General features: G+C 52.7%; 10 protein-coding genes across 10 annotated transcripts; 5 read left to right on the top strand and 5 right to left on the bottom strand.

Moving 5' to 3' along the window:
* Positions 1 to 176: 176 nt before the first annotated feature.
* Positions 177 to 614, top strand: HER10_EVM0010457 (transposase; the record flags this gene model as incomplete). The annotated part of the gene is made up of 1 exon (XM_035479916.1): positions 177 to 614. The coding sequence occupies one exon, from the start codon at positions 177 to 179 to the stop codon at positions 612 to 614; it is 438 nt and encodes a 145-aa protein (XP_035326323.1).
* A 3,902-nt stretch (positions 615 to 4,516) lies between these two features.
* HER10_EVM0005100 (dihydroxyacetone kinase) lies at positions 4,517 to 6,295 on the bottom strand (the record flags this gene model as incomplete). The annotated part of the gene is made up of 1 exon (XM_035474725.1): positions 4,517 to 6,295. One exon carries the CDS (start codon positions 6,293 to 6,295, stop codon positions 4,517 to 4,519), a length of 1,779 nt encoding a protein of 592 aa, XP_035326169.1.
* Positions 6,296 to 6,781: 486 nt separating this feature from the next.
* Positions 6,782 to 7,315, top strand: HER10_EVM0005990 (ribose 5-phosphate isomerase; the record flags this gene model as incomplete). Its single annotated transcript, XM_035475588.1, has 2 exons — positions 6,782 to 6,829; positions 6,884 to 7,315. The coding sequence occupies 2 exons, from the start codon at positions 6,782 to 6,784 to the stop codon at positions 7,313 to 7,315; spliced, it is 480 nt and encodes a 159-aa protein (XP_035326197.1).
* Positions 7,316 to 8,353: 1,038 nt separating this feature from the next.
* On the top strand, positions 8,354 to 9,130 carry HER10_EVM0002976 (triosephosphate isomerase; the record flags this gene model as incomplete). The annotated part of the gene is made up of 1 exon (XM_035472667.1): positions 8,354 to 9,130. One exon carries the CDS (start codon positions 8,354 to 8,356, stop codon positions 9,128 to 9,130), a length of 777 nt encoding a protein of 258 aa, XP_035326106.1.
* A 74-nt stretch (positions 9,131 to 9,204) lies between these two features.
* On the bottom strand, positions 9,205 to 9,587 carry HER10_EVM0000076 (uncharacterized protein; the record flags this gene model as incomplete). Its single annotated transcript, XM_035469871.1, has 2 exons — positions 9,205 to 9,490; positions 9,549 to 9,587. 2 exons carry the CDS (start codon positions 9,585 to 9,587, stop codon positions 9,260 to 9,262), a joined length of 270 nt encoding a protein of 89 aa, XP_035326005.1. The 3' UTR covers positions 9,205 to 9,259.
* Positions 9,588 to 10,320: 733 nt separating this feature from the next.
* HER10_EVM0012192 (N-acetyltransferase) lies at positions 10,321 to 11,418 on the top strand (the record flags this gene model as incomplete). The annotated part of the gene is made up of 2 exons (XM_035481592.1): positions 10,321 to 10,799; positions 10,851 to 11,418. Exons 1-2 carry the CDS (start codon positions 10,471 to 10,473, stop codon positions 11,416 to 11,418), a joined length of 897 nt encoding a protein of 298 aa, XP_035326369.1. The 5' UTR covers positions 10,321 to 10,470.
* A 173-nt stretch (positions 11,419 to 11,591) lies between these two features.
* HER10_EVM0001805 (uncharacterized protein) lies at positions 11,592 to 13,040 on the bottom strand (the record flags this gene model as incomplete). The annotated part of the gene is made up of 1 exon (XM_035471540.1): positions 11,592 to 13,040. One exon carries the CDS (start codon positions 13,038 to 13,040, stop codon positions 11,592 to 11,594), a length of 1,449 nt encoding a protein of 482 aa, XP_035326066.1.
* A 230-nt stretch (positions 13,041 to 13,270) lies between these two features.
* On the bottom strand, positions 13,271 to 14,065 carry HER10_EVM0001621 (uncharacterized protein; the record flags this gene model as incomplete). Its single annotated transcript, XM_035471365.1, has 2 exons — positions 13,880 to 14,065; positions 13,271 to 13,818 (listed from the first exon to the last, which is right to left on the bottom strand). Exons 1-2 carry the CDS (start codon positions 13,950 to 13,952, stop codon positions 13,271 to 13,273), a joined length of 621 nt encoding a protein of 206 aa, XP_035326057.1. The 5' UTR covers positions 13,953 to 14,065.
* A 733-nt stretch (positions 14,066 to 14,798) lies between these two features.
* On the bottom strand, positions 14,799 to 18,017 carry HER10_EVM0012412 (RNA-metabolising metallo-beta-lactamase). The gene is made up of 2 exons (XM_035481808.1): positions 17,687 to 18,017; positions 14,799 to 17,626 (listed from the first exon to the last, which is right to left on the bottom strand). The coding sequence occupies exons 1-2, from the start codon at positions 17,830 to 17,832 to the stop codon at positions 14,854 to 14,856; spliced, it is 2,919 nt and encodes a 972-aa protein (XP_035326375.1). The 5' UTR covers positions 17,833 to 18,017; the 3' UTR covers positions 14,799 to 14,853.
* Positions 18,018 to 18,477: 460 nt separating this feature from the next.
* On the top strand, positions 18,478 to 22,186 carry HER10_EVM0007084 (Sec23/Sec24 trunk domain-containing protein). The gene is made up of 4 exons (XM_035476650.1): positions 18,478 to 20,132; positions 20,185 to 20,282; positions 20,336 to 21,866; positions 21,929 to 22,186. The coding sequence occupies exons 1-4, from the start codon at positions 18,804 to 18,806 to the stop codon at positions 22,013 to 22,015; spliced, it is 3,045 nt and encodes a 1,014-aa protein (XP_035326224.1). The 5' UTR covers positions 18,478 to 18,803; the 3' UTR covers positions 22,016 to 22,186.
* Positions 22,187 to 23,279: the final 1,093 nt, after the last annotated feature.

Genomic DNA, 23,279 nt, shown 5'->3' with positions numbered 1-23,279 from the left:
AAGGCCCCGGCATTAAGTCAAACCCCCCACTTCCCGGCACCCCCCTGTTTCTGGCACCCACAAAAACGCGAAAATCCACCACAACGCAATGCCCACCCCCAACCTCCTTTTATCACAACATTTTCAATTCGAGTCCAAATGGGCTCATTTTTTGCACATACCTTCTTCTATATCTAATGCCTCAATATACCGAAGATCAGCTTCGTCAGGCTCTCGAGGACATCTCAAACGGCAAGAGTCAAAAGAGAGCCTCATTGGAGTATGGGATACCACGATCAACCCTCCAACTACGTCTCCAAGGTGGTCAGACTAGGAAAGTGGCTTTTGCTGACTGGCAGAGGCTGTCTCCTGACCAGGAGAGTAAGCTGGCACAATGGGTTCGCATTCAGGCTTCGCTGGGCCTCGCACCAACGCACCAACAGGTGAAGGAATTCGCAGAGCGAGTTCTGGCTGCTGCTGGGGATACCAAACCATTAGGAAAAGGCTGGATCTATGCCTTCGTGAGAAGGAACCCTATCATTAAGGTTCAGAGAAGTCGTTCCATCGATTCTAGACGCGTTAATGGGGCATCTACTGAGGTCATTAGGAACTGGTTTGTTCCTTGCTATCCCTGAGATCAAGGACATCAAACCAGCCAACAGATATAATATGGATGAGACTGGCATCCTCGAGGGTCAGGAGCTAATGGGTTAGTGCTGGGCATGGCTGAGACGACGTCTGTTCGCAAGAAACAACCTGGAGGGCATGGGTCTCTATCATTGAGTGTATCTCAGCCTTGGGTAGGGCACTTCGTCCTCTTATCATTTTCAAGGAAGACGGTCCAACAACAGTGGTTTCCATTACATCTGGTTCCATACGATGTGGGAGTTTACAGCAACAGATAATGGCTGGACTACAGACTTAACTGCCATTGAATGGTTAGAGAAGGTGTTTATCCCACAGACTATGCCCGAGGCTGAGGGCGAGGCTCGACTGTTGATTGTGGATGGGCATGGGAGTCATACGACGACAGACTTCATGTGGAATTGCTATATTAACAATATCCATTTACTGTTCTTACCACCACACTCCTCTCATGTCCTCCAGCCACTTGACCAGTCTGTCTTCAGCCCTGTTAAGTCAGCCTATCGGAAGGAGCTCGGTTACTTGTCTCAATGGAACGACTCTACCATTATAGGTAAAAGGAACTTCCTGGACTGTTACCAGAAGGCTCGACTTGCTGGTCTATCAGTCTCGAACATCAGAAGTGGTTGGAAGTGGACTGGTCTACACCCTGTAGCGATGGTTAAGCCCTGATGAACCCTATGGTATTACCTGAGCCTTCTGCTAAGCCCACCACACCCAAACCAACCAGTCAAAAGCGATGCCATAATGGTCAACAAACTACCCTGTTGAGCCATGGGATTCTGCTTCCTCTGCAGTGGTCTGGTCGACACCCAGGAAGCTGGCAGAGCTCAGCGGTCAACTGCACTTATACACCCAACTCGACAATGATACCAGCACTCAACGGCTGCTGTTCAGGAAGGTGAAAAAAGGCTTCACAGAGCAGGCCTGGCAACTGGCAGTTGCCCAGCAGCAGCTGGCTCACCTGAGGGCTCAAGTTACCAACGCTGCAGTTAGGAAGAGGAAGACTGTTCAGATCGATCCCAACACGAAGTTTGCGAACATCAGGGATATCCATCGGGCTCAAATCGAAGCGGGTGAAAAGGAGGTTATTACGGCTGAATCCAGCGACTCTGAATGCCCTAGTGAGGCTGGCAGTTGTATTGTAGTGGGTGTGGTTGAGGATCAATAGTTAATAGTAATGAGGAGGTTGGGTTGTGATCCCATCGTTTTTGTGGGTGCCAGAAACAGGGGGGTGCCAGGAAGTGGGGGGTTTGACTTACCCATCTCGGATTAGGACCCTTCGTCCCAGCACAAATCGCAACACACCCCCCTAGGTAAGGATGATGGTAAGCGTGGCTATATGCCCGTGTCATTGGAGAAGGGCAGCCAATTGTCGTCAACCAACAGCATTGGCACTGCAAAGAGGTACGTGGAAGGCGAGAGCTGTTTCTCGGCAGCTACCACTGCGGCACGAACACCGGACACCAGACGCCGGGCAGTCCGGGTAATCGTAGGATGAGGGGGAGGCAAACGGCAAACGGGAAAAGTTGACAGACTCCCAGGGGTTTGACTTGTAAGACATCCTTGTGGAGTGTTTGGCTCTTTCAGTTCCCGTCTTGTCAGTTGTTGGCCCGGGTTGATTTGTACGCATGGGCTTGTCATGGCTCCGATCTCGGCATGATTTTGCGTACAGATTCCATTATCGAGGCAATCGACTTTGAGATGCGTGTATCAGTCTATCCCAACTCCCGGTGTCAGCATTGAACTATCCGTTTGCAAAAACTCACGGTGAGCAGAACGTCGTTAGGCCCATTCATAGGAGCCTCAAGTCCCCAAAAAACCTTGCCCCCGCGAACCCCCAGACTCCGCAAGTTGGATCCCCTTGAACTCAAAAGGATTGACCCGGTCAACCCGCCACTGAGATCACGTCTGTGCCCCCGGACCTCGGATTGCCTAAATAGGTAACCCGGCGCATACGATTTCCCCGGGACCCTCAAGCGCCCCCATAGTTCCGGGTCTAGTCTCATCCAACAACAAAACATCCGCAACGTTGAGGTTGGTATGTCCCAGTTTTCCTTCCAATATCCAAAAGTCTGGACCTCAGGAGATCAAGGCCGCATGACCACATCAAGAAACAAGCCAAGAGCTGAAGCTTCCCGGTAAGCTCGAACAGCTCAAAGCCTCGAACAGCAACCCAAGAGACCCGGCCGCTGGAACACTTATGCGGGGCAGGCCCCGCAACATGTGTTCATGTGTACAGCTTTTCCTCCGGGGGGTCAGAGAGACGGACGGTGGGAGTGTGTCATAACTAATACGAAGCCTGCGGAAATGTGGCAATCATTCACGTTCCCACGGCTTCCCCCCTCCCGGAAGAATGCCCCGGATGTGAGCCGCAGCCAATGCGAACGGTGCGGAGACGTGGCAAAACTTTTCCGCAATCCTGGGGAAAGGGGTCTTTCTGATGTTACGTCTTTTTGAGAAAGTCGAGCCGCTGACACTTAGAACCCCGGTTTCCATGCCTGCCCTAGGGAGATTGGCGTGTGTTCGGGAGCGGAGCCTCCGCCGAGCCGAGTCCCCGAACCGAAGTCATCCGGTCAACACGAACGAGGGCAGTGCCATCGTGAGTTCTTCATTAGGCAGGTTGGGCCATGAGCCGGTGAGAACGTAATAACGAGCAGATTCATACAACTTGCGCCGAGATTACACAGGCGTGTCGTTAGTGATACATGTGATGAACAAACCGTACTGAACGTTGGCTGAACCAAAGGGAGTTATGCTAAGTGGGATTCGTATGTATGAGCCCGATGCTGATGAAGTGATCTAGTAAAAAGGAGACTCTGCCAAAGAGCCTATAGGCTGTGATGAGCGTTCTCGAATAAGGATCAAGTTACCTAAAGCCTACACGGCTGTTGAGTGAGAAATCCTTTCTAGAATAGAGTGCTTGTGAACTTAAGTACTGAACAGCTTTCAGCTGCAGCATATTTCACGTATTCAGGCTCTTCCAGCTTGGCTAGTGGCACCCTGTTACCTCCATTGGTCAATCTGATCTGCCACAAGGACCTGACAGCTTGACAGTCTAATGGCTTATGCTGCTTCCCTGTCTTTCCCGGCAGTTTGGGCGCCCTCAGGAACGGCCACTCGCGTCCCGGCAGCGTGGGTGCTCGCCGGCAGATGAGAGAGCTAAGCTTCTGGGTAGAGCCTTAGTCCACCATGTGTAAAGTGCTTGCATTTTGCTGGAGCCCCTGGCATCTTTGATCCATTGGCGAATCAAGCGTCGGGATGATGTAGTCAACTCGGAACGATGCTGTCATACCAGCTCCGAGGCCGCTGGTGGATCTTGGCCTCAGGGTTAATAGGCTCAGAACCGATGTCTGCAGCTTACTACTTCGATCAGAGCCGGTTTCAGAAATTTAGAGTGCCGTCGCGGCCTTGGGTATGAGGCTGATGACTGACAGCTCTCCTCGTGTCTATAGTGAGTGTATGGCGCGCCTATTCGTTTGCCACAGATCGAAGTAAAGGCTACAACCAGCATCTTATAGAGCTCCGTCCTTACTCAAATACTCACAAGGCCTGGAGTGATAATATCGTCATAGTTGACCATCTAGCCATGGTATCGACAAGAAACTACAAATTGTTCTAAGGTAGACTGCCAGTTATATATCACTTCTACTAGTGTTTGATAATGGTGTCTGGAGAGACTGGGCTAGAGTGAGTACGTAAGTGAGGCTTCACGATGATGAACTTGTCGATACTTTGGCCAAAGTAGCGGAAGTTTCATTGAAAGGCCTGTGATGTCCGTTCTCGGAGTTGCCAGAGAATGAAGCGGAATTGAAAACAAAGAGTTTTGGTAAATTCAAGTCTAACGCTAAATTATATGTGGAAATGAAGGTACAGAACAGGAAGCTCCCACTCAAGCCATGCCGGATTGCAAGCCCTTAATGGCAACCATTGCACCCCAGGCACCAGGGTCGGGGTGGAAAGACGTATCCTTTCCAGACGCTGCGACATACGTCGCACGACCAAGCTTCGCCTTTGTCTTCCTCGTGTACTCGGCTCCCTCGACCGCTGCCTCGACAGCTCCCTCAAAACCCTTGCTGCGAATTGCATCAACAAAGGGGATCAAGACATCCAGGATCGTACGGTCTCCGATCTTGGCGGGTGTGTAATGACTCAAGTGCTCAAGAGCAGACGTCAGCGCCAGTGTCCAGAGAGGCAAGATACCTTGCGACTTTGCCAGCGAGGCGTTCTCTTCTACGGAGTTGCTGAGCGAGACGAAGAAGATGCCGAGAATACCACCAAGCGTGCCACCCATCTTGCTCTCAACAATGTCCTCTAGCTCGTGAAGAACTGAGACAATGGATCCCTCGGCCGCGATACCCTTGTTGTCTAGAGCATCAAGGAGATGCGAAGCGCCCGTCTTCAGGGTTTCACCGCAGTCGCCGTCACCCATCACCATGTCCCACTTTGTCAGATCGGGCTCGGCTTCGATGACTGCCTGGCAAGCCATGTTAAGCATGGACTTGAGCGTTGCCGGGTCCATCCTGACGTCGCGGTCTGCCTCAATCTTCTTTGGCTCTTCAGGAGGTGACTGCACGAATTGGAGTTTCCTGTCGCGGCGGACGGCTTGAGCGCCAGCCATCGACTCCCAGTGTGTGTTGGTCTTGAGATCGGCGAATCGGAAGATTTGCTCTGCTGAGAAACTGCACTTCTTTGATGCTGCTGTGATGTTCATCAAGGAAATTGAGAATGCAGGTGCGTTGAGAGAGGTTTCCAGAGGGCCGGAGTACACTCTCGACGGTCTGATATTCCACTTGGTGTCAAGCTGCTCGAGGAGCTCGTCGACAAGAGCGCCCATTTCCAGGTAGGAGATGCCTCCGAAGTTGCTGACAAGGAGGATCGTCTCGTCGTCATTGTTGAACTTGACATAAGCTCGGTCGTGATCCTCTTGGTCCAAGCAGTACCGCAGCAGCTGGTCAATCAGGCCCTCTGCAGAAGGCGCGGGCGAGACCTTGCTGTAGCCGGGCTCGTTGTGAGGACCGGTTCCGATCTCCACCTCGTCGGCGCTCAGGCGAGCGTGCTCTGTGCGTCCCGGAACGTGGCAGTGATCCATGGTGGCCGCGATGGACACAATCTCGGATTCTACAGAAACACCAAGCTTGTGGATGTCGTCGAGAGTGCCGGCCTTGATGCCAGCTGCTCCGCTGATGACTTTGAGAACACCAATTTGCCCGGCAAGTCCTCTGCGTCCTACTAGGCTGCCACCTGCCTTTCCAACAGACACATCGTCACCGCAGATGATCATGCGGCAGTTGTGCCCACGACTCCGTGCCTTTTCAGCCGCGAGGCCAAAGTGGAGGCAGTCGCCAGTGTAGTTGGTAATGACAAGGATCGTGCCCACATCTGAGGGCACACGCTCGATAGCAGACTGGATTTGCTTCGCAGACGGACTGGCAAAGATGTCTCCAGATACGGAGGCCGCCAGCATGTTATTGCCGACATAGCCTGCCCATGCGGGCTCGTGGCCGGAGCCACCGCCAGAAATGATACTGATTTTAGACTTGTCGTATGTTGAGTCAAAGACCACACGGTTTGACTGGTCCAGACCAAGAGAAGGGTTGTATGAGATAAATCCTCTGAGAGACTTGTCAACAAGTCCCTCCGAGGAGGTAAAGATGTGGCGGTCGGACATGACTTGTGATGGTGCTTCTATCTCTGCTTATGTGTAGGGGTATGGGATGTCGATGAAGCTCATGAAAGAAACTGCAGAACTGAATATTATGAGCTTCCTCTGATATTGAAGTTCGATTTGAGTCTGATAGTTCTCACAAAAAGGCCTATTCTGATGCTGAACAGTCAGTATCATATGTGGTGTGGTCGGTTGATGGTGTGCGATTTTCCGGGGACCCAGTAAATCGGCCGTGAGTGCGTCTCGACCCCGGATTTCCGCAGCGGAAGATCGGCTAGGGGGGTGAGCCATCCGCGACAAATCACACCCACCCCGATGCACATGGCGGTCTCGACGCTTTATAAGTAAGTATTGTAGGTCGTGGCGGTAGCGTTCTGTGGTACTTTCTTATACTCGTCTCCAGACATCCGAAATATCAAAGAAACTCCATCTCTATCTCCAGATCCGTCTTCAAGCTTCACCGCCCCGCGTCATACAAGAACATTCAAGATGGGCAGCAACCCCGTTTCCAAGTACCGCATTGTAGTCGGATGTGACGTAAGCCGACATACGTGCCTCGCTTCTCATGAAATCAGACTGACACCTAAACAGGAGGCTGGCATCAAGTACAAGGACACAATCAAGGCAGACTTTGAAAAGGACGCCCGCGTTGAGTTCGTCGAGGATGTCGGAAGCCACGATGGCGCAGACAAGACGGCATACCCTCACAGAGCCGCGGCTGCTGCTCAAATGGTAGCCGACGGCAAGGCCGACCGCGCGCTGCTCATCTGCGGCACGGGACTCGGCATGGCCATCGCCGCCAACAAGATTAAGGGCATCCGCGCTGTAACGGCACACGATAGCTTTAGCGTCGAACGCTCAATCCTGAGCAATGATGCGCAGGTGCTGTGCATGGGTGAGAGAGTCATTGGTTTGGAACTTGCAAGACGACTTGCGAAGGACTGGCTTGGATACACATTCGACCCTACGAGCAACAGTGCGGAAAAGGTTCACGTCATCAAGAGTCTGGAGGCTACAGCATGAAGCAGATATGTGGTTGCATTCCTTTTCGATAACGATTAATAAAAGCGTTTATTCTTTTTCCATATATCCACCCTAAACCATATCTTTCGCATGACATACTCAGCTCTCATGTGAATCTGCGATCTCATGCCTTGTGCCCTCACGGCACATATCTCACATCATTGGACTTCCCAACAACGTCAATGTTCATCCAGGCTTCATAGGGTGATAAAAAAAATGGTTGATCTCACATGCGCGTCTTGTCCAATGATGTTCGGGGCTACATGCAGAATCCGGTAGACTCACCAGTCGGCAGGTCCAAGACCCGGAGAGTAGTGACAAGTTCGGGGCCGGTGTGCGGCTCGGCTCAATAATAGAAGAAGTATTTAAGAACGTAATAGCCCCTATGTTGCTATTTCTACGTTCCCTCACTCATCCTGTTCACTCTCGCAAGCGTGACCAGTGAGGCGAAGTCAAGCTCGGGATGTGTTTGGTTTGGTACCTAGCCTTCAGAGCAGCAGTAGTAAGTCGGATTACAGGTGAGCTAGTTGATTCCTCACATAATATTCATCACATTATTGTTCCAATTTCCTGAAGACTCGCATCTCCTTAATTTTGGTGTTCATTCTTTCAGATGTCGTTCAAACTCTCTGCATCGATATTGAAGCTCTCCATTCCCTATTTCCCCAAATCTCGATATCGGTGGGGCAAGATCTAGGTGAGCTCCGTCAGCTTTCCCAGCGGAAATCTGGGTGCACCTATTGCAAACGAAGAACCCAGAGATTGCATGTTCTCTGAATCTTGGATTGAGAACTTCATCGATGTTTGATGCGATCGGACAACCGGGAAGCTTGACGATACGATGAGGAGGATTGCCGCAAAGATGGGTCGAGTGTCCGGCCGCAAGCCCCTCTAGGCGGGGTACAGTCCCGATTTTCCGCACTATTTGAAGTGCATCACCCAGACGCTCCTTTCTTCACACGCAGCTCAACCGGTGAAGCAACAGGTCAACTAGAAGCTGCCAGCAGACATTGCGCAGAGAAGTTTCATACCTTCGAGATGACGACACCACCGAATAGGAGGCTTATCGGCCTTTCAACCAAGATGTACTTCCCGCTCCAACGCACAGTCGACTTCATCGCCACAGTTCAGACACAACTAGCCGCTCTATCTCCAACATCTTTAGAGAACGTCGACATCTTCATCATCCCCGATTTTATCTCCATCCATCCCGTCAGTGAAGCCCTCAAGAACTCGGCCGTCCCAATCCGGTTGGGTGCACAAGACTGCCACTGGGATGACTTCGGAGCTTTTACGGGTGAGGTCAGCCCGGCTGTCCTACGCGAGACCGGCGTTTCAATCGTCGAGGTTGGGCACGCGGAGAGAAGGAGAGTCTTTGGTGAGACCGACGAGGTCGTGGCCAAGAAAGCCGCAGCGGCGAGCAGAAATGGAATGGCGCCTTTGATCTGCATCGGCGAAAAGACAAAAGGAGACTTGAGTGTTGCACTGGGAGAATGTCAAGTCCAGATTGACCAGTCCCTGGCAGACGTGCCTGAGACGGCGGAAGTCATCATCGCGTATGAGCCAGTCTGGGCAATTGGCGCAAGCGAACCAGCTAGCGAGGGCCACGTTATTCAGGTAGTCAAGGGTATCAGAGCTTTTGACAGCGTTAAGAGGAGAACCGGCACGACTAGAGTCATCTATGGCGGAAGTGCTGGACCGGGCTTGTTCGAGAAGCTGGGCGAGGCCGTCGACGGTCTGTTTCTTGGGCGGTTCGGCCATGACGTGCCTAGATTCCTCACCACCGTATCAGAAGTGGCTTCTTTCAAGGCTTAGACTCATTCTTCTCAAAAGCTAGACATATAATAGACATTGCGAACTCTCATTATGGTCATTTTTAAGCGCATTGGGCTTCATTTCTCATTTCCTGACAAGCAACGTGCTGTACTTGGACTCTCTCATTGCTTACAGCTCCGCAGATTCTCTTCGCGCTTCCGACCCTCCAAGCGCCCCTAGAAGCCCCTCGTTTTTCGATGGCCAGACATTGCCGACGTTGGGCAAGGCCCGGAGAGTGTCCTGATTGTGATTTCCAGTCTCGATAACCACCCCAGAGAAGATTGCATGATCGAACTTCTTCACCACTTTGGTTCTCTCGTCTTCTGTCAACTTGTTGATGAGAGCCTCTCTATCTTCGTCCTGTGGCGCAAGCAAGTGTTAGCGCATCAGAGCACAGACGGTGGGCGCTGGGACACACCTTGCTGCTGCCAAATTCGACGATGAACTTCTCACCCATTGCGAAGACGACACATGTGAATAAGAGTGCGAGAGAGTATGGTCGCATTGGTCCAAAGCGGTACCGAAGTTCGTTTGGACACTATTATGTTGGTGCGAAGTTGGGTTGCCCAGTGGCGTGCCAGGAGCGTCCGTGATTACGTGCCCATAGGTGCAACAATCACCTTCCTAAAAGGGATTCACAGCAGCATCAACTAGCCTTTACAGTGTGCGTTTCTGCAGCGAAGTACTTCAGGTCCCATCTTCACTCTCAAAAGCCGTTCAATGTCCTTTCTTTTTTTACAATTAATCGAGCGCAAGAGAATTCTAGAGGCCGGATTAGCGGGCGTCCTCCGTCTCACTTCTAGGAACTAATAGGCTAGTCCACCATTTGCTTAGCTCTGCATGAATGAGCGTGAGGGTTCTCAGCATATTTAGGCAGTAAGTATGCCTTGTAAGCAAGACCCGCTAAGCAGTTCTAGAAATGCATCTGATTACTGCTACTTTGATCAAAAGGTTCACTTACCGACTCACGCTGGTCTATTTTTGTTCACTTCGGCCACGTGGGTTCTGAACGGCCCCCAAGAAGACATTAGCCGATGGTCGTAATGGTACTCGTCTTGACCACTAATACATGGCCGACATCGCAGGCCTGCGCCCTTTGGGATGCCCCACGTCTTTAGTCCATGTAGAAACTATTACTCACGCCAAAGAAAACCCTCAAGCTGAACTTCACTGGAGCTAACCAGACCTGCATTGGAAGTTGCATCTGCATTGTATCAAAACACGAGCACAGATTGGATTGGTAATCAACTCATAATATCTTTCGAAGGATTTCTCACAACTTACGTTAAGCATTCCCTTCCTATCTACATGCCCTATTCTTCCCAGAGTTAGCGTTCACTATGTCGTACACCGAGGAGCAAATCGACCAGTACCTGCACCATATTAACTACCCGCGAGAGAAACATGCGTCAGATCGATTGCAGCTCCTGAAGGAGCTTCAAGCTCACCAACTTGCTCGCGTCCCCTTTGAGAGCTTGACCTTACACTACTCGAAGCACCGCCTTATTTCCATTGATCTGGAGGATCTCTTCGACAAGGTTGTAGTGCAGGGAAAAGGCGGCTATTGCATGGAGCTCAATGCCTTATTCGGCGCTATCCTCAAGGGACTCGGGTTCACAGTCGTCAGCGTTGGTGCAAAGATCAAGGGCGACGAGAGGTTCGGCGGATGGTAAGCACTCTTAAAGGCTTCTAATAACAACTTGGCGCTGACCTTATACAGGTCCCACATGCTCAATCTCGTCACCATTGATAGTCAGCGCTACGTAGTCGACGTCGGTTTCGGTAAGGGGGCAACCATGATCCCCGTACCCTTGAACAAGGAGACCGGCCACGAGTTCACCACCATCGCTCCTCTGCGAGGAAAGCTCGTCTATCAGAAGCTGGACCAGAACACGGACTCGAGTCAGCGCATGTGGGTATACTCTTCAACCGACACCGCCGACGGCCCCTTCCGAGAGCGCAACTGCTTCACGGAGCAAGAGTTCTTCCCTGAGGACTTTGAAGTCATGAACTACGCCGTCATGATGAGACCGACGAGCTACTTTGTCAAGACGGTCTTGTGCATGCGAACGATTCTCAATTCTGAGACAAGGGAGGCTGAGGGTACCATTGTGCTGCATAAGGATGAGGTCAAGCGTAAGATTGGCGACAAAGTAGAGCTCCTGGAGACGTTGAATAGCGAGGTGGAACGCGTGCGGGCTATCGAGAAGTACTTCTATATCTCACTTACACCCGCAGAACAGAGAGCCATCAAGGGAATGCCACAGGAGCTGTTGGAGAAGAAGTAGCAGAGCGAAGCCGAAGTTGTTATTATCTTCTGTTCTTGAACGTGGGAGGAATTTTCGGGCTTAATCGTCGTCGAATCTGGGCGCGACTTGCTGCGTTTTCAGCTGCCGACTCTATCGAGCGGTCAACTTCCATATCTATAGACAGCTCGGCGAAGCACCTTAGCCCGGTAGTTCTAGAAACTGAAGAAGAACTCGTTGCCCAGACAATTGACCTGCGGGTCTCTTGTAGGATCTGTCATTTCGTTCGAAGTCGGCCCAAGTAAGATGCTACGAGCACCTTGCCAACTCCAGTCTATCTCATCCACCCCTGAATCAAAGGTAGGGTCGTCGGTGTAGTGACTTGTGTGCTGAAGACCGTCGTTCCGCAAATTCGCATACTCCTGGAGATGGAGTTGTTCCTCCTGGGCCTGTTCGACTCCGCCAGTTGTATCGAAGGCCACATTCCCTGATTCCACATACTCATTCGCCTCGGAATCTGCAGACTGTCCTGAGATCAAGGATATGCCATGACGTGTGATGTTGACAGTGCCGAGTGCAGGAACTTTGATCCGCAAGCACGGACTAGTGCGACAAGCATCTCCGGAGCTTTCAGCAGATGGGCTGTCCGAATACCTCCCCGAGCGACTAGCAGCACCCGCTTCCATGTCCAGCAAGGCTTTCAGTATAGAAGCGGTTCGCTTCAGCAGAGAGCCGCTATTAGGATGATCGACTTCCAACATGAGTTCAATGACCTCCTCGACCAAAGCACGATCACTCGCTCTCTGATGGACGAGAAAATCGACCACGTCAGAGTCATGACTCCATCTTTCAATATGCGCGAGAAGCAGACTGAGGCACGCCGTGAACGCAGAGAAATCGATGGCTCTGCAACAGAACAAGATCTCGTTCGCGCATCTGAACTTGATGTATCGACTTAGGAGCTCGCGGCTTGCGTTTGAACGCGCCGCTCTGCTGTATTCGTGATTTGCGCGGCAATTGGACCGTAGCATGTACGGGAAATGTAGGAGGATCAGCAGATTGAAGTGCGTGATCTGGAATAGAATCCGAAGGGTGGTTTCAAGCTTTTCCCCTTCACTCATGATTGCAGGCCGCTGTCTGAGTCGTGCGTTTGGGACTAGCCACCAGTCAGGGGGCATTTCTTGAGCTGCCGTCTGCAGCATTTGGTCAATTTGTTGCGTGACACTGTAGTCCCCAAGCTGGTTGCTCTCGTTCCTAGCAGTGATGCAGCGCATGATGTAACTGTGACTACGTTCAAGGTAGTCGCACGGAGACTCCTCAGGGGTGAACTTGTGCTTTGCGACATATGGATCATCGAGAGTTGTAGCAGGTAGGCCCAGCATTAGGGCCAAGTACCTCTCCTGACTTGAAATTCTATGCCACATGACTGAGGCTGAGGCTTTGGTCTGGGGGTCGAGTATCGCTAGTTTGTCCGGTTGGCCCTGATGCAGGCCCATAAGTTGAGCAAGGCCGATAGCTCTTCGAAGCACCATCCAAGCGCAACGCAGGTTGCCCGCATTGGTGTGAAAGACAGTCTCAAGGATCAAGCATTCCAAGCCCTCTTGCGAACAAGTGAGTTGATCATTTCCGGTCACGGAGGAGGCACCACTGAGATATTTCTGCATGGCATCTTCCGCACAGCATCCGAGATCCAGATGGTTTGTATTGGATGTAGAAGCAGAAAGATTCTGCAGGCCATTTGCAAGGTATAGCAATGTCCGGGCTAGAAGTATTGGGTGGCTTGGGGAGCTGGGAATCGAGGACAAAATTGAGGCTGAGCGTACTCTGCCCAAAAAAATGTCTTTATAGGGTAAAGTGAAGAATTGAAGAAAGGCCGCATTGTGGCCCGCTGAGATTATCGAATCCGCATCTCGTTGTGATGGTAGCAATGCATGGATCGTACGAGACAATTGTAAACGTTCTTCATCGATACTTTCATTGGCTTTCGGTAGATTATTCTGCAGTGAATAGTCTTCGTCGTCGAACTAGCTCTTCCGTCAGAGTCGGGCTTGACGCGAGGGGGGCTCAGACATACAATGACACTGTCGAATACTTGAATGCTCAGACAGGGTGTGGTAGCTAAAGACCTTGACGGTGGTTCCGGTTGTGTGGAGTCCGACCTTCGGGGTGCTTGTTCACTCGCGGATCTGGAGGCATCCCGATTCTGGAATAGTCGTTCTGTTCCCGGCGTGAGGAGGCTGACCACCTGTGTCATCTGTTCCAGTAACGTTTCGGCCCTACGCAACTTCTCCTCTGTCTCCTGCTGTTTTCCGGTCGTTCGGTTCTGTTCTAATGCATCGTCGTCGTATTCTTGAGTCCGACAAGCGGTGCCACGGCGCTGGCATCCGATGCAGATGTCTTGGGAGTGGTCTGAGAATTGACAACGAATCTTTCTTCGTTTACCTAGAAGCAAATCAACTGTTAGTGCTAATGCAATGAACCGGCACGGAAGAATACGTCATACACTCCCAACAGCTTGTTGTGCCCTTGCGAATTTTACGCCTTTTAGGCGCAGACTCCGCGGTCACGGGCGGCATTGCAAGATCTTGCCTTGTCACGCTCAAACTATGTGGTTTGTGGAGACGATGTACGGCGTAAGAAAAAGGTAGACAGGGCCAGGAAGAAATAGACTCGAAGAATGACAGGGCATAGCAGCAACGAAGACGTGCTGTTGACTTCTCGACTCCTCTCTCTGCAGAAGACGCGACAACGCGCCGTGGGCGGGGAGGACTCGAAACGCGAGTCACACGAAGTCACGTTTTTCTTGGCCAATAGGCCGGACATACATAGTCTAGTCCAGCGCCGGGCCGCGGGACGGGATTGCAGCTCCGAAGGTGGATCTCGGGGGAGGTCACCCGCGTTTAGCCGGCGCTGCGCCGGCCATAGCTGTGAAGGCACGCTTGACCGGTTATCAGGATGATGCGGGGGGACACTTAAAGAAGACGTGTAATGTCATCCGGGATTTAATCCGAGTTTTGTTTTACTTGACCACTACACAGCACATGCACAGTCGTTTCTCTCGCGATGTGCGGCTTTCTTCCTGAAATGACCGAGATTGCGATTTTACGGAAAGTATAACGTGGACTGGGCAGCCTCCGATCCCGTGACATGACGTACTCTGCATGGCTAGAAGGACTGACAATAGATTAAAATCTCAAGCATCAACCAAGTTTGTTCCATACTATTGCAAGAGCCCATGGCTACTTCGCCTCGGAAGTTGACCATGTAGATCTTGAAGGAGGAAAATACCGTCAATGCTTTGAATGATTGACCTTGAACGGGCCATGTTCGGTCCAGTTTGGGTGATATTCGAATACTACAGATAGCCGTGAACTAATCGTATGTTTCAAGGTATCCTTGCCAATCCATTTTGTATCTAGATATCGAGTATCTTGTCCTAAAGTACACGAGTAGCCTTACGATGTTCACGAGTTACGCCTAGGCTCCAGCCACCACAGCTAAACCATCGTAAATCATCCTCTTCACCTCGTAGAACGTGCTACGGTGCTGCATCATGGTCGCCGCATCCGCAATACCCACGCTCTCCACCTCAACCTTGCCCGTGCTCGTCTTCCGTACCGCCACCGCGCCGTTGATCACCAGCGTACCCTCGCCACGGAACTCGGCCGTGTAACCCGCAGACTGCATCGCCCGCCGCAGATCCGTGAGCCTCAAGTCGCCCACGTGTAGCGGCTGTGCTACCGAACGCACCGCAGAAGCCATGTTGGAAGGCAGTAGGTCCAGCGTGGGTACGACTTCGATCCCGGTAGTCTCATCTTCCCCGTCTTCCTCCTTCTTGACCTCCTCACCGGCCTCAGCATCTTCAGCCTCTGTCTTCTGCCTCTTGTTGGCCCCGTCGTCTTTCTCGATGAGCTTTTCCTTGGCCAATGCCTCGGCGATAAGCTGGCCTGTGACAGTCACGACGCCCAAGCCGCGAACGTTTTGCCACTTGAGCTTCTTGACCAGACTGTCTGCAAGTTTGACCACCCACGCGTTGGTGTCGACGCTCGCGTCTACCCATGCGCCCATCGCTGGCGTGTAGACATCGATCGCGCTCTCCTCGGACGCCCCAATCTGGGCGGCTAGCAGTTTCTTGCAGTCTGCTGCAAGGGCTGTTGTCTCGTCCGCAGTGCCGCCAACTAAGATGAGTTTTCTTGGCTGGATCAATGGAATCAACATGTTCAAACTCCTCTTGTCGTGCAGTCCACTGAAATCAACGAAGGCGATTCGCAAGTTGACCATGACCTTCTCTGTCGAGACGATCAGCTTGGAAGGACCCTGAATCTCCTCCTCAGCAATGTCCTCCACGTCGTCAAACTCGTCAGCGACATGGTCACCTGGGCCATTGGCGTCCAAGTCATCCACAGACCCTGCCCTGTTATTCTGGCGCTTGTTTGCTGCTTTGTTGTTACCGTCATCCCACTTGCGCTTCTTTCCAAGTCGGTCGTCATCGTCATCTCTCCTCAGACCTTCGTTGTCTGGTGTATCTTCTTCCTTTTCCTCGGCACGCAAGTAATCTTCGGGGCGGATCACGTCTCCGAATTGGTCGTCTCGTCTCCTTCGCATGACGAGAGGGAACGATCGTTCACGACCCTTCTTGCCCCTCACATCGAAGTCGTAAGCACCACGCTTTTTTGTCAAAATATTGATGCCGAGGTCCTCGTCTGTAAGAACAACCTTCTTACGTGTTGCCTGGCCCATGGTTGTTGAGATGTTGAGAGCCTTGCCTTGCTGTTCGTTATCGGATTCGCCAGAGTCTGATGAGGATTCGGATGAGACATCGTCGGCAGCATCTGCGGGTGCTTGCAGGGAAGCCCCGCCGCCACTTTGCAGCGTAGCTTGAAGCTGGCGTTGAGTCGCGAGCCACTGCTGGTACACATTGAGTTCTTCTCCCTCCAATGCTTGCCTCTTGGCCTCCTGGATCTCCAGCTCCCTACCGCCACCATAGACAAGCTCAAGACTGTTACCGTTGCTCGACTCCTCTACCGAAGCGCCATCTCTCCGTTCTGTCCACCAATCCCAAAGAGTTCTGGCTATTGATGGCCTTTCAGTCTGTGACTTGGCCGGCTTATCTGTGAGGATGACTAAATTCCTGGAATCTTTCGCGAGACCGTGGATTAAGTCTTTAGAGAAACCCCATTCCAGAGTATCGTCGCTAGCAAGAATGACCCTTCCTTCTGCTTGGACATTATCCGCGGAGCCCGAGAGGAGCTTCTCGATTTGTGCCCGGCGTTCAACGAGCTTCAGGTATCTAAAGTCAAATGGAACGCCTTCCTTGCTCTTTCCTTCGGTGCCGTTGGTACGCCGTTGCCCATCAGCCACTGATTCGAACTCCCTGACGATGTTGTCGTCCATCCACTCCAGCATACTTCGTGCATATCGCAGGGTACTCGACATGTTCCGTCCGGCGAGGTACAGTTTTGCTGACTTGAGGCTTCCGTCATCTGTTTGAGAGTCTGCTCTCCATGCTTGCTCCAGCATATATGCAATCTCCAAGACACGTGCGCTCGAGTCCACCGGGATGAGTGCCGTCCCTCCCCGGCTGACGCAGGATTTAATCATGTCGACGAGCTGCTCATCGCGTTTTGCACGGCCTCCGGCTTGGGCAACCTTTTCGGCACCTCTGCTACTGCACACCAAGGCCGTCGGCTTGCGCAGCTGTTCGATGACTTCGGCACCGCCACCTCCAGCGCCTCCTAGCCAGGCAGCTCCAGCAAAAACATTCTCCTTGGCCTGGTTCCAATCCACAGCGTAGACAATTGACTCCAGACCGTGCTGAATATGCCATATCGTTCCTCCGAGAGTGTGGCCTGCATTGTAGGCCGTGATCATGAGGCCATTGAGCGGCGGCGAGAAGGGAGACGGAAGGGGTTCGTGGGGTTGCGAGTACTTGAGAGGCTGGATTAGGGAGAAATATCGGGTGATTTCCTCGGGGGTTGGTGCTTGCAGAAGAAAGTCGCTGTCGGCCGTCGGTTGCTGAGAGAAGGAATATGCGGCCTCGGTCAGGGAGCCGTGGGGTATCTTTGTCGCAGCCAGAGGGGTGGATGCGTAGAGGTCTTGGGTTAAGGTGCGACCTAGATCAATGACAGGTCGGGTAGCGTATATGGGAATTCTCGTGAATAAGGGGAAGTTCTTGCAGCAGTGGGCAAAAGCAGCTAAATGCGATGTCGTGGCGTGTGTCAGTAGGATGATGGACAGTGTCGGAACCTGTCTGGAGGAATGTCAGCGATTGTCGTGAGGGAAGGCCAGAGAAGGGGAAGGGTCCGATTACTTTTCAAGCTCCCGAAGCTTCTCAACATCAAACGACTCGTCCCAGCCAAGATCTATGAGAATCTTAACGCCTCCATCGAGCTCCAGAATCGATTGCGACGCTGTTGAGTCGGAAAGGGCGCCCTGAAGAGGGCAAAAGGTAAACATGATTGGTATCTATTCGGCAAGGCCGCAATACATTGTCTGGAGGTAGAAGTAGAGGGATTGATTCGACACAGAGTCGCTTCAAGGTGCAAGCGCAAAAGCAGCGACCATAACGCTGGCGCGCAAATGTCAGATGATAATCTCGTTGTCGTCGCTGTTGCAAGCGCAGCGAGTCGTGGGGTTTGAGGTTCAACGGAGGTGTCGCGTAAAAGAATCCAGGAACCAAAAGTCCAAGGTTGCATGCGCTGCGCTGCGTGCAAGGTGCTTGGGGTACGTACCGCTACGCAGGACTGATGGGAGAGCAGGGGGTAGGTAGCTGAGGCTCCGTCATTGGAGAGTGGGTCATTCCCATTCCAAGTCCCACTTCTCAGACTCAGCTTCGGGACAACGGCGACTTTCCTCCGGTCCTTATTAGGTTTAGATTCGTTTTCTCCAATTCAGTGGAGACAAGCCCGGCTCTGCGGGATCCAACGGACAGCTGCTGGAGCTCACGCATTGGCCAGGGCCGGGAAGGGCCAGGTACACAGTACCTTTAGGTAGAGCACCTGCCAAAACGACTTCGGGCCTGGAAAAACAGATCGGAAAGTTATCGTGTCAATTTGGCCCGGATCCCTGTTGATTCGTGCGTCTGGCCAGAGCATCGAAAGGGGACACAATTCAAGCTTGTCACTTTTCCAGAAGCTCGGCTTGTCCTCGACGTTGCCGCCAAACATCCCATTTTCACGTTTCTGCAGAGCATGGCGCGCTCTTGATTGCGTGCGCGCATTTCTCTTCAACCCCTCTGCGAGTTTTCGACATTGATACCCGATTCTGACGGTGCACAACAGCTAGCTGGCCGTGCCTCCGAACCTCAGCTTTTGAAAGCTACGGTACCTTCATTAGCCCGCATTTAATTCGACTCTCCCGAGCAATCGACCACGAGCTTCCCATCACGCAACCCTCCAACACACCGACCACCGCCCATTTCTGCAGACATGTCTGACTTCAGCATGTACCACCAGCTGGGTCAGGGCGAACAAGACCCTTCGAATCCCAATCGATCAACGCAGCCCGCACCTCCCCAGTTCTCCCCTCCCGTCGCGGGGCAGCAATACCAGCAGGGAACTCCATACGGCGCCCCTCCAGGACAGCAGTACTATGGAGGCCAGCCTGGCTCCGCGCCACCTCATGCACAGCCGTATGGGGCACCTCCAGGTCAGGAGTTTGCGCAAAGTCCTGGTTTTCAGTCTCAGGAGAACTTGGCGGCGCAAATGGGAGGCATGTCACTAGGTGATGGCCACGGTACAGCAAGAAGGAAGAAGAAGGACCGCCACGCATACCACCAGGTCGAGGCGACAGGCTCGTCGCAACCCTTCAACGGAATTCCCGCGGCCGGCACGAATGCCACGGCCTTCCTCAACGACCCTTCGCAAGCTCAGTATGCTCAGATGAACCAGTTCCCCGTCGCCGCGGGCCAGACATTTACGCCCGCCAATCCCGCTTCCCCGGCTGAATTTGCGACCCGAAACGGCACCGATGCTGGCGGACCACCGGCCGTAGTTCAGACTTCCGGACACCAGAAGCTGTCACTCGACGACCTGCCTAGTGTGCCAGTCTCCCGTGACTCTCTCCAACAGCACTATTTCTCCAATGTGTATCCCACCTTTGAGAAGCACTTGCCACCTCCCTCGACCGTCTCATACGTTGCATACGACCAGGGCAATGCTTCGCCCAAGTTCGCGCGCTTGACACTGAACAGCATTCCGTCCAATGCCGAGGGCCTTGCACTTACTGGTCTGCCAATGGGTCTTCTCCTTCAGCCCATGGCACCTCTCCAGCCCGGGGAGCTCGAGATTCCAGTCCTCGATTTTGGCGATTCTGGTCCCCCGAGATGCCGTCGATGCAGAGCTTACGTCAACCCCTTCATGATGTTCCGGTCCGGCGGAAACAAGTTTGTTTGCAACTTGTGCACGTACCCCAATGATACCCCGTCCGAATACTTCTCCGCACTCACTCCCCAAGGTGTCAGGGTGGACCGCGATCAGCGCCCAGAGCTTACCAGGGGTACTGTGGAGTTTGTAGTGCCTAAGGAGTACTGGACGAAGGAGCCTACTGGTCTGCGCTGGCTGTTCGTTATTGATGTGACCCAGGAGTCCTTCAACAAGGGATTCATCGAGTCCTTCTGCGAGGGCATTGTTGCTGCCTTGTACCGTGGGGAAGACGCAGAACGGGATGACAATGGCGAGCCAAAGAAGAGCATCCCCCCTGGCGCCAAGGTTGGCTTCGTGACTTATGACAAGGACATCCACTTCTACAACGTCAATGTGAGTTGCTCCCCAGGACTCCAGACATTGGACCATGGACTAACAATCATAGCCCGCCCTGGATCAAGCCCAGATGATGATTATGCCCGATCTTGAGGATCCGTTCGTGCCCCTGAGTGACGGTCTCTTTGTCGACCCTTACGAATCCAAGTAAGATTGCCTGCTGTAAATTGTATGACCATCGCACTGACTGATATGTTTAGGGATGTCATCACATCTCTGCTGACTATGCTGCCCACCATGTTCTCAAACATCAAGAACCCCGAGCCGGCCCTCCTGGCGACCCTCAACTCTGCCGTTGCCGCTTTAGAAAAGACTGGAGGCAAGATCGTCTGTTCTCTGGCGGCTCTGCCTACCTGGGGCCCTGGCCGTCTCTTCCTCCGCGACGATGGAAAGCACCCCGGTGGAGAGATCGACAAGAAGCTCTTCTCTACAGAACACCCGGCATGGAAGAAGGTGGCCGAGAAGATGGTGGCCACCGGCATCGGTGCCGACTTCTTCCTCGCGTCGCCTTCTGGCGGATACCTGGACATCGCCACAGTCGGTCACGTTGCAGCCTCCACCGGTGGAGAGACGTTCTACTACCCCAACTTCATTGGAGCCCGTGACAACACCAAGTTGTCCATGGAGATCAAGCACGCAGTCACGCGCGAGACTGGCTTCCAGGCTCTGATGAAGGTTCGTTGCTCGAATGGCCTGCAGATTAACGGTTACCACGGCAACTTCATCCACCACACTTTTGGTGCCGACCTGGAGATTGGTGTTATTGATGCTGACAAGGCTATGGGCGTTACCTTCTCCTATGACGGCAAGCTCGACTCGAAACTCGACGCTCACTTCCAGTCGGCGCTGCTGTACACCACGGCTTCCGGCCAGCGGAGAGTGCGCTGCTCAAACATTATTGCGAGCGTGTGCGACAACCCCAGGGATAGCGTCAAGTTCATCGACCAAGATGCCGTGTTCACGATTTTGGCCAAGGAGGCAAGCACAAAACTAGCAAGTACTTCGGCAACGCTGAAGGATGTCCGTAACCACCTGACGGAGCGTACGATCGACATTCTCTCAGCCTACCGCAAGAACTTCTTGACTTCAGCGCAACCAGATGGCCAGCTGGTCATGCCGGAAAGGCTCAAGGAGTTCTCCATGTACATGCTCGGTCTCCTCAAGTGCCGCGCCTTCAAGGGTGGTAACGAGAGTTCCGATCGCAGAGTCCACGAGATGAGGATGATTCGTTCCATGGGCGCCAAGGAACTCAGCTTATACCTGTACCCGCGCATGATTCCCATTCACAACCTCACTCCGGAGGAGGGCTTCCCTGACGAGTCCGGCCATCTCAAGGTACCGCCCGCGATTCGCACGTCCTTCTCTCGTGTGGAACCTGGCGGCGTCTACCTCGTCGACAACGGCCAGCAGTGTCTCCTGTGGCTCCATTCCCAGACCTCACCGAACCTCATTGCCGATCTCTTTGGCGAAGACAAGACGACCCTTCAGAGCCTCGACGCGTACACTTCATCACTGCCCATGCTCCAGACACACTTGAACGCGCAAGTACGGAACATCGTCGAGTTCCTCAAGACGATGCGGGGATCCAAGGGTCTGGGTATCCAGCTTGCGAGACAAGGTATTGATGGTGCCGAGTACGAGTTTGCGCGCATGCTCGTCGAGGACAGGAACAACGAGGCACAGAGCTATGTCGACTGGCTCGTCCATCTTCACAGGAGCGTCCAGCTCGAGGTAAGATACATCTGCCACATGACACCTTTCTAGCAAGAACTGCAGCTAACATTCCTTGATAGCTTTCCGGCCAAAGAAAAAGAGAGGACCCGCTAACGGACGCCAACGCGCTGGCAGGCTTCGCCGGCCTGAGACCCAACTACTGGTAAAAGGGGTTGAGGCAAGGAGGAAGTGACTGTGTGTGGGGGAGTAGGAGGCGCCAGTCGATCGAGCGGAAGTCTCGGAGGCGTGGGTTCAATTTTTTTTCGATGGTTTGAGCGTTGTCAGAACTGCATATACATTGGGTGTCCAGGGTTTCCGAAAAGAAAGTAGTGACCAACCATTCAAATTTACTTCCAGCGGACTGCTGAACGAGTCTGTCTAGTCTCTTTTGTGTTGATGAGAAGTGTCGAGCAATTGTCCTGTTCGCCCCGCTTGGCGCCCTCTACTACAGGACTTCATGGCGTCCTTCTCTGTTACCTGAAGTGGGCATTGCCCATGCTGCTCTGCATGCGATAAAGTCACTGGCCGTATCTTGGCGAGCGCTCAACCGTCAATCAGCTTGTCGACTGTCACGGACGGCATGGCATGCCAACCGTATCACCGGCCAAATGATGCAAGGAAGCCAAGATGAGGTCAGGAAGACTCCATCTCCAATAACAGTTTCGAGGAGTAATGTCCCTACTTCCCAGGCCACTACGTGTGCGTTGACTCTCACGACAGACACTGCCAAAGCCACATCGTGGTCTCGTCGCCTCAGTGTGAGAACTCCACCCGCGGGAACTAGACTGCAGCGTCCTAGCCTACCGGTCTTTCCTGGAGAAAGCAGCACTGTCTCTTGATCTGGAGAGCCGTTCCGAGAGGCAACACCCCAATCTCCCAAGCACAGCTATGATTATATTTTATCGTAATCAGTAGAGACTTTCCATCAATAGTAGAATAAACGCAAAAATGGAAGAAGTCGCGAGAAGACCCGAACTCGAACCCACGACCTCTCCTAACACGTGTTGAGTATTTCGTGTATTCCATAGGGTACCGGTACCTACCCAAAGAGCAAGTCACGAGGCCAAACATCGCCCGCCACCAAAATTACTATGGCGAAAAATGACCAAAAAACAAGCTATCCATGGCATTATGTAGGACCGTGAGCCAACATACGCTCCCGCCCATTCAAGGCTGGAATTGTACCGCTCGGCCATCGACTACAACGGACGATGCTTGTTGAAGGACAATCACGATTCTGGTCCCTATATCCCCTTCGATGCCCATTGCCTGCGACTGCTTCATGGCACCTCGTCTAATGACCTGCACCTGCGAGTGCGACCGCAGCCCATCGACAATTGTCTTACGTTCAACACCATTGAAAAACGGTCTTGTACTTTCTTTCTAGATTGAGCCATGCACTATGGCATAATGGCACACCCAGATCAATAA

The sequence above is a fragment of the Colletotrichum scovillei genome (genome assembly GCF_011075155.1).
Source record: "Colletotrichum scovillei strain TJNH1 chromosome Unknown Contig00012, whole genome shotgun sequence".
Lineage (NCBI taxonomy): Eukaryota > Fungi > Ascomycota > Sordariomycetes > Glomerellales > Glomerellaceae > Colletotrichum > Colletotrichum scovillei.
This window is presented reverse-complemented; position numbering and strand designations above follow the sequence as displayed.

Coding starts and splice junctions, on each gene's coding strand:
- HER10_EVM0012412 (XM_035481808.1), bottom strand. CDS start 17,832: ATGTTTACCTTTTGCCCTCTTCAGGGCGCCCTTTCCGACTCAACAGCG. Junction 17,627..17,686: donor AAGCTTCGGGAGCTTGAAAA/GTAATCGGACCC, acceptor ACATTCCTCCAG/ACAGGTTCCGACACTGTCCA.
- HER10_EVM0007084 (XM_035476650.1), top strand. CDS start 18,804: ATGTCTGACTTCAGCATGTACCACCAGCTGGGTCAGGGCGAACAAGAC. Junction 20,133..20,184: donor TCCACTTCTACAACGTCAAT/GTGAGTTGCTCC, acceptor TAACAATCATAG/CCCGCCCTGGATCAAGCCCA. Junction 20,283..20,335: donor GTCGACCCTTACGAATCCAA/GTAAGATTGCCT, acceptor TGATATGTTTAG/GGATGTCATCACATCTCTGC.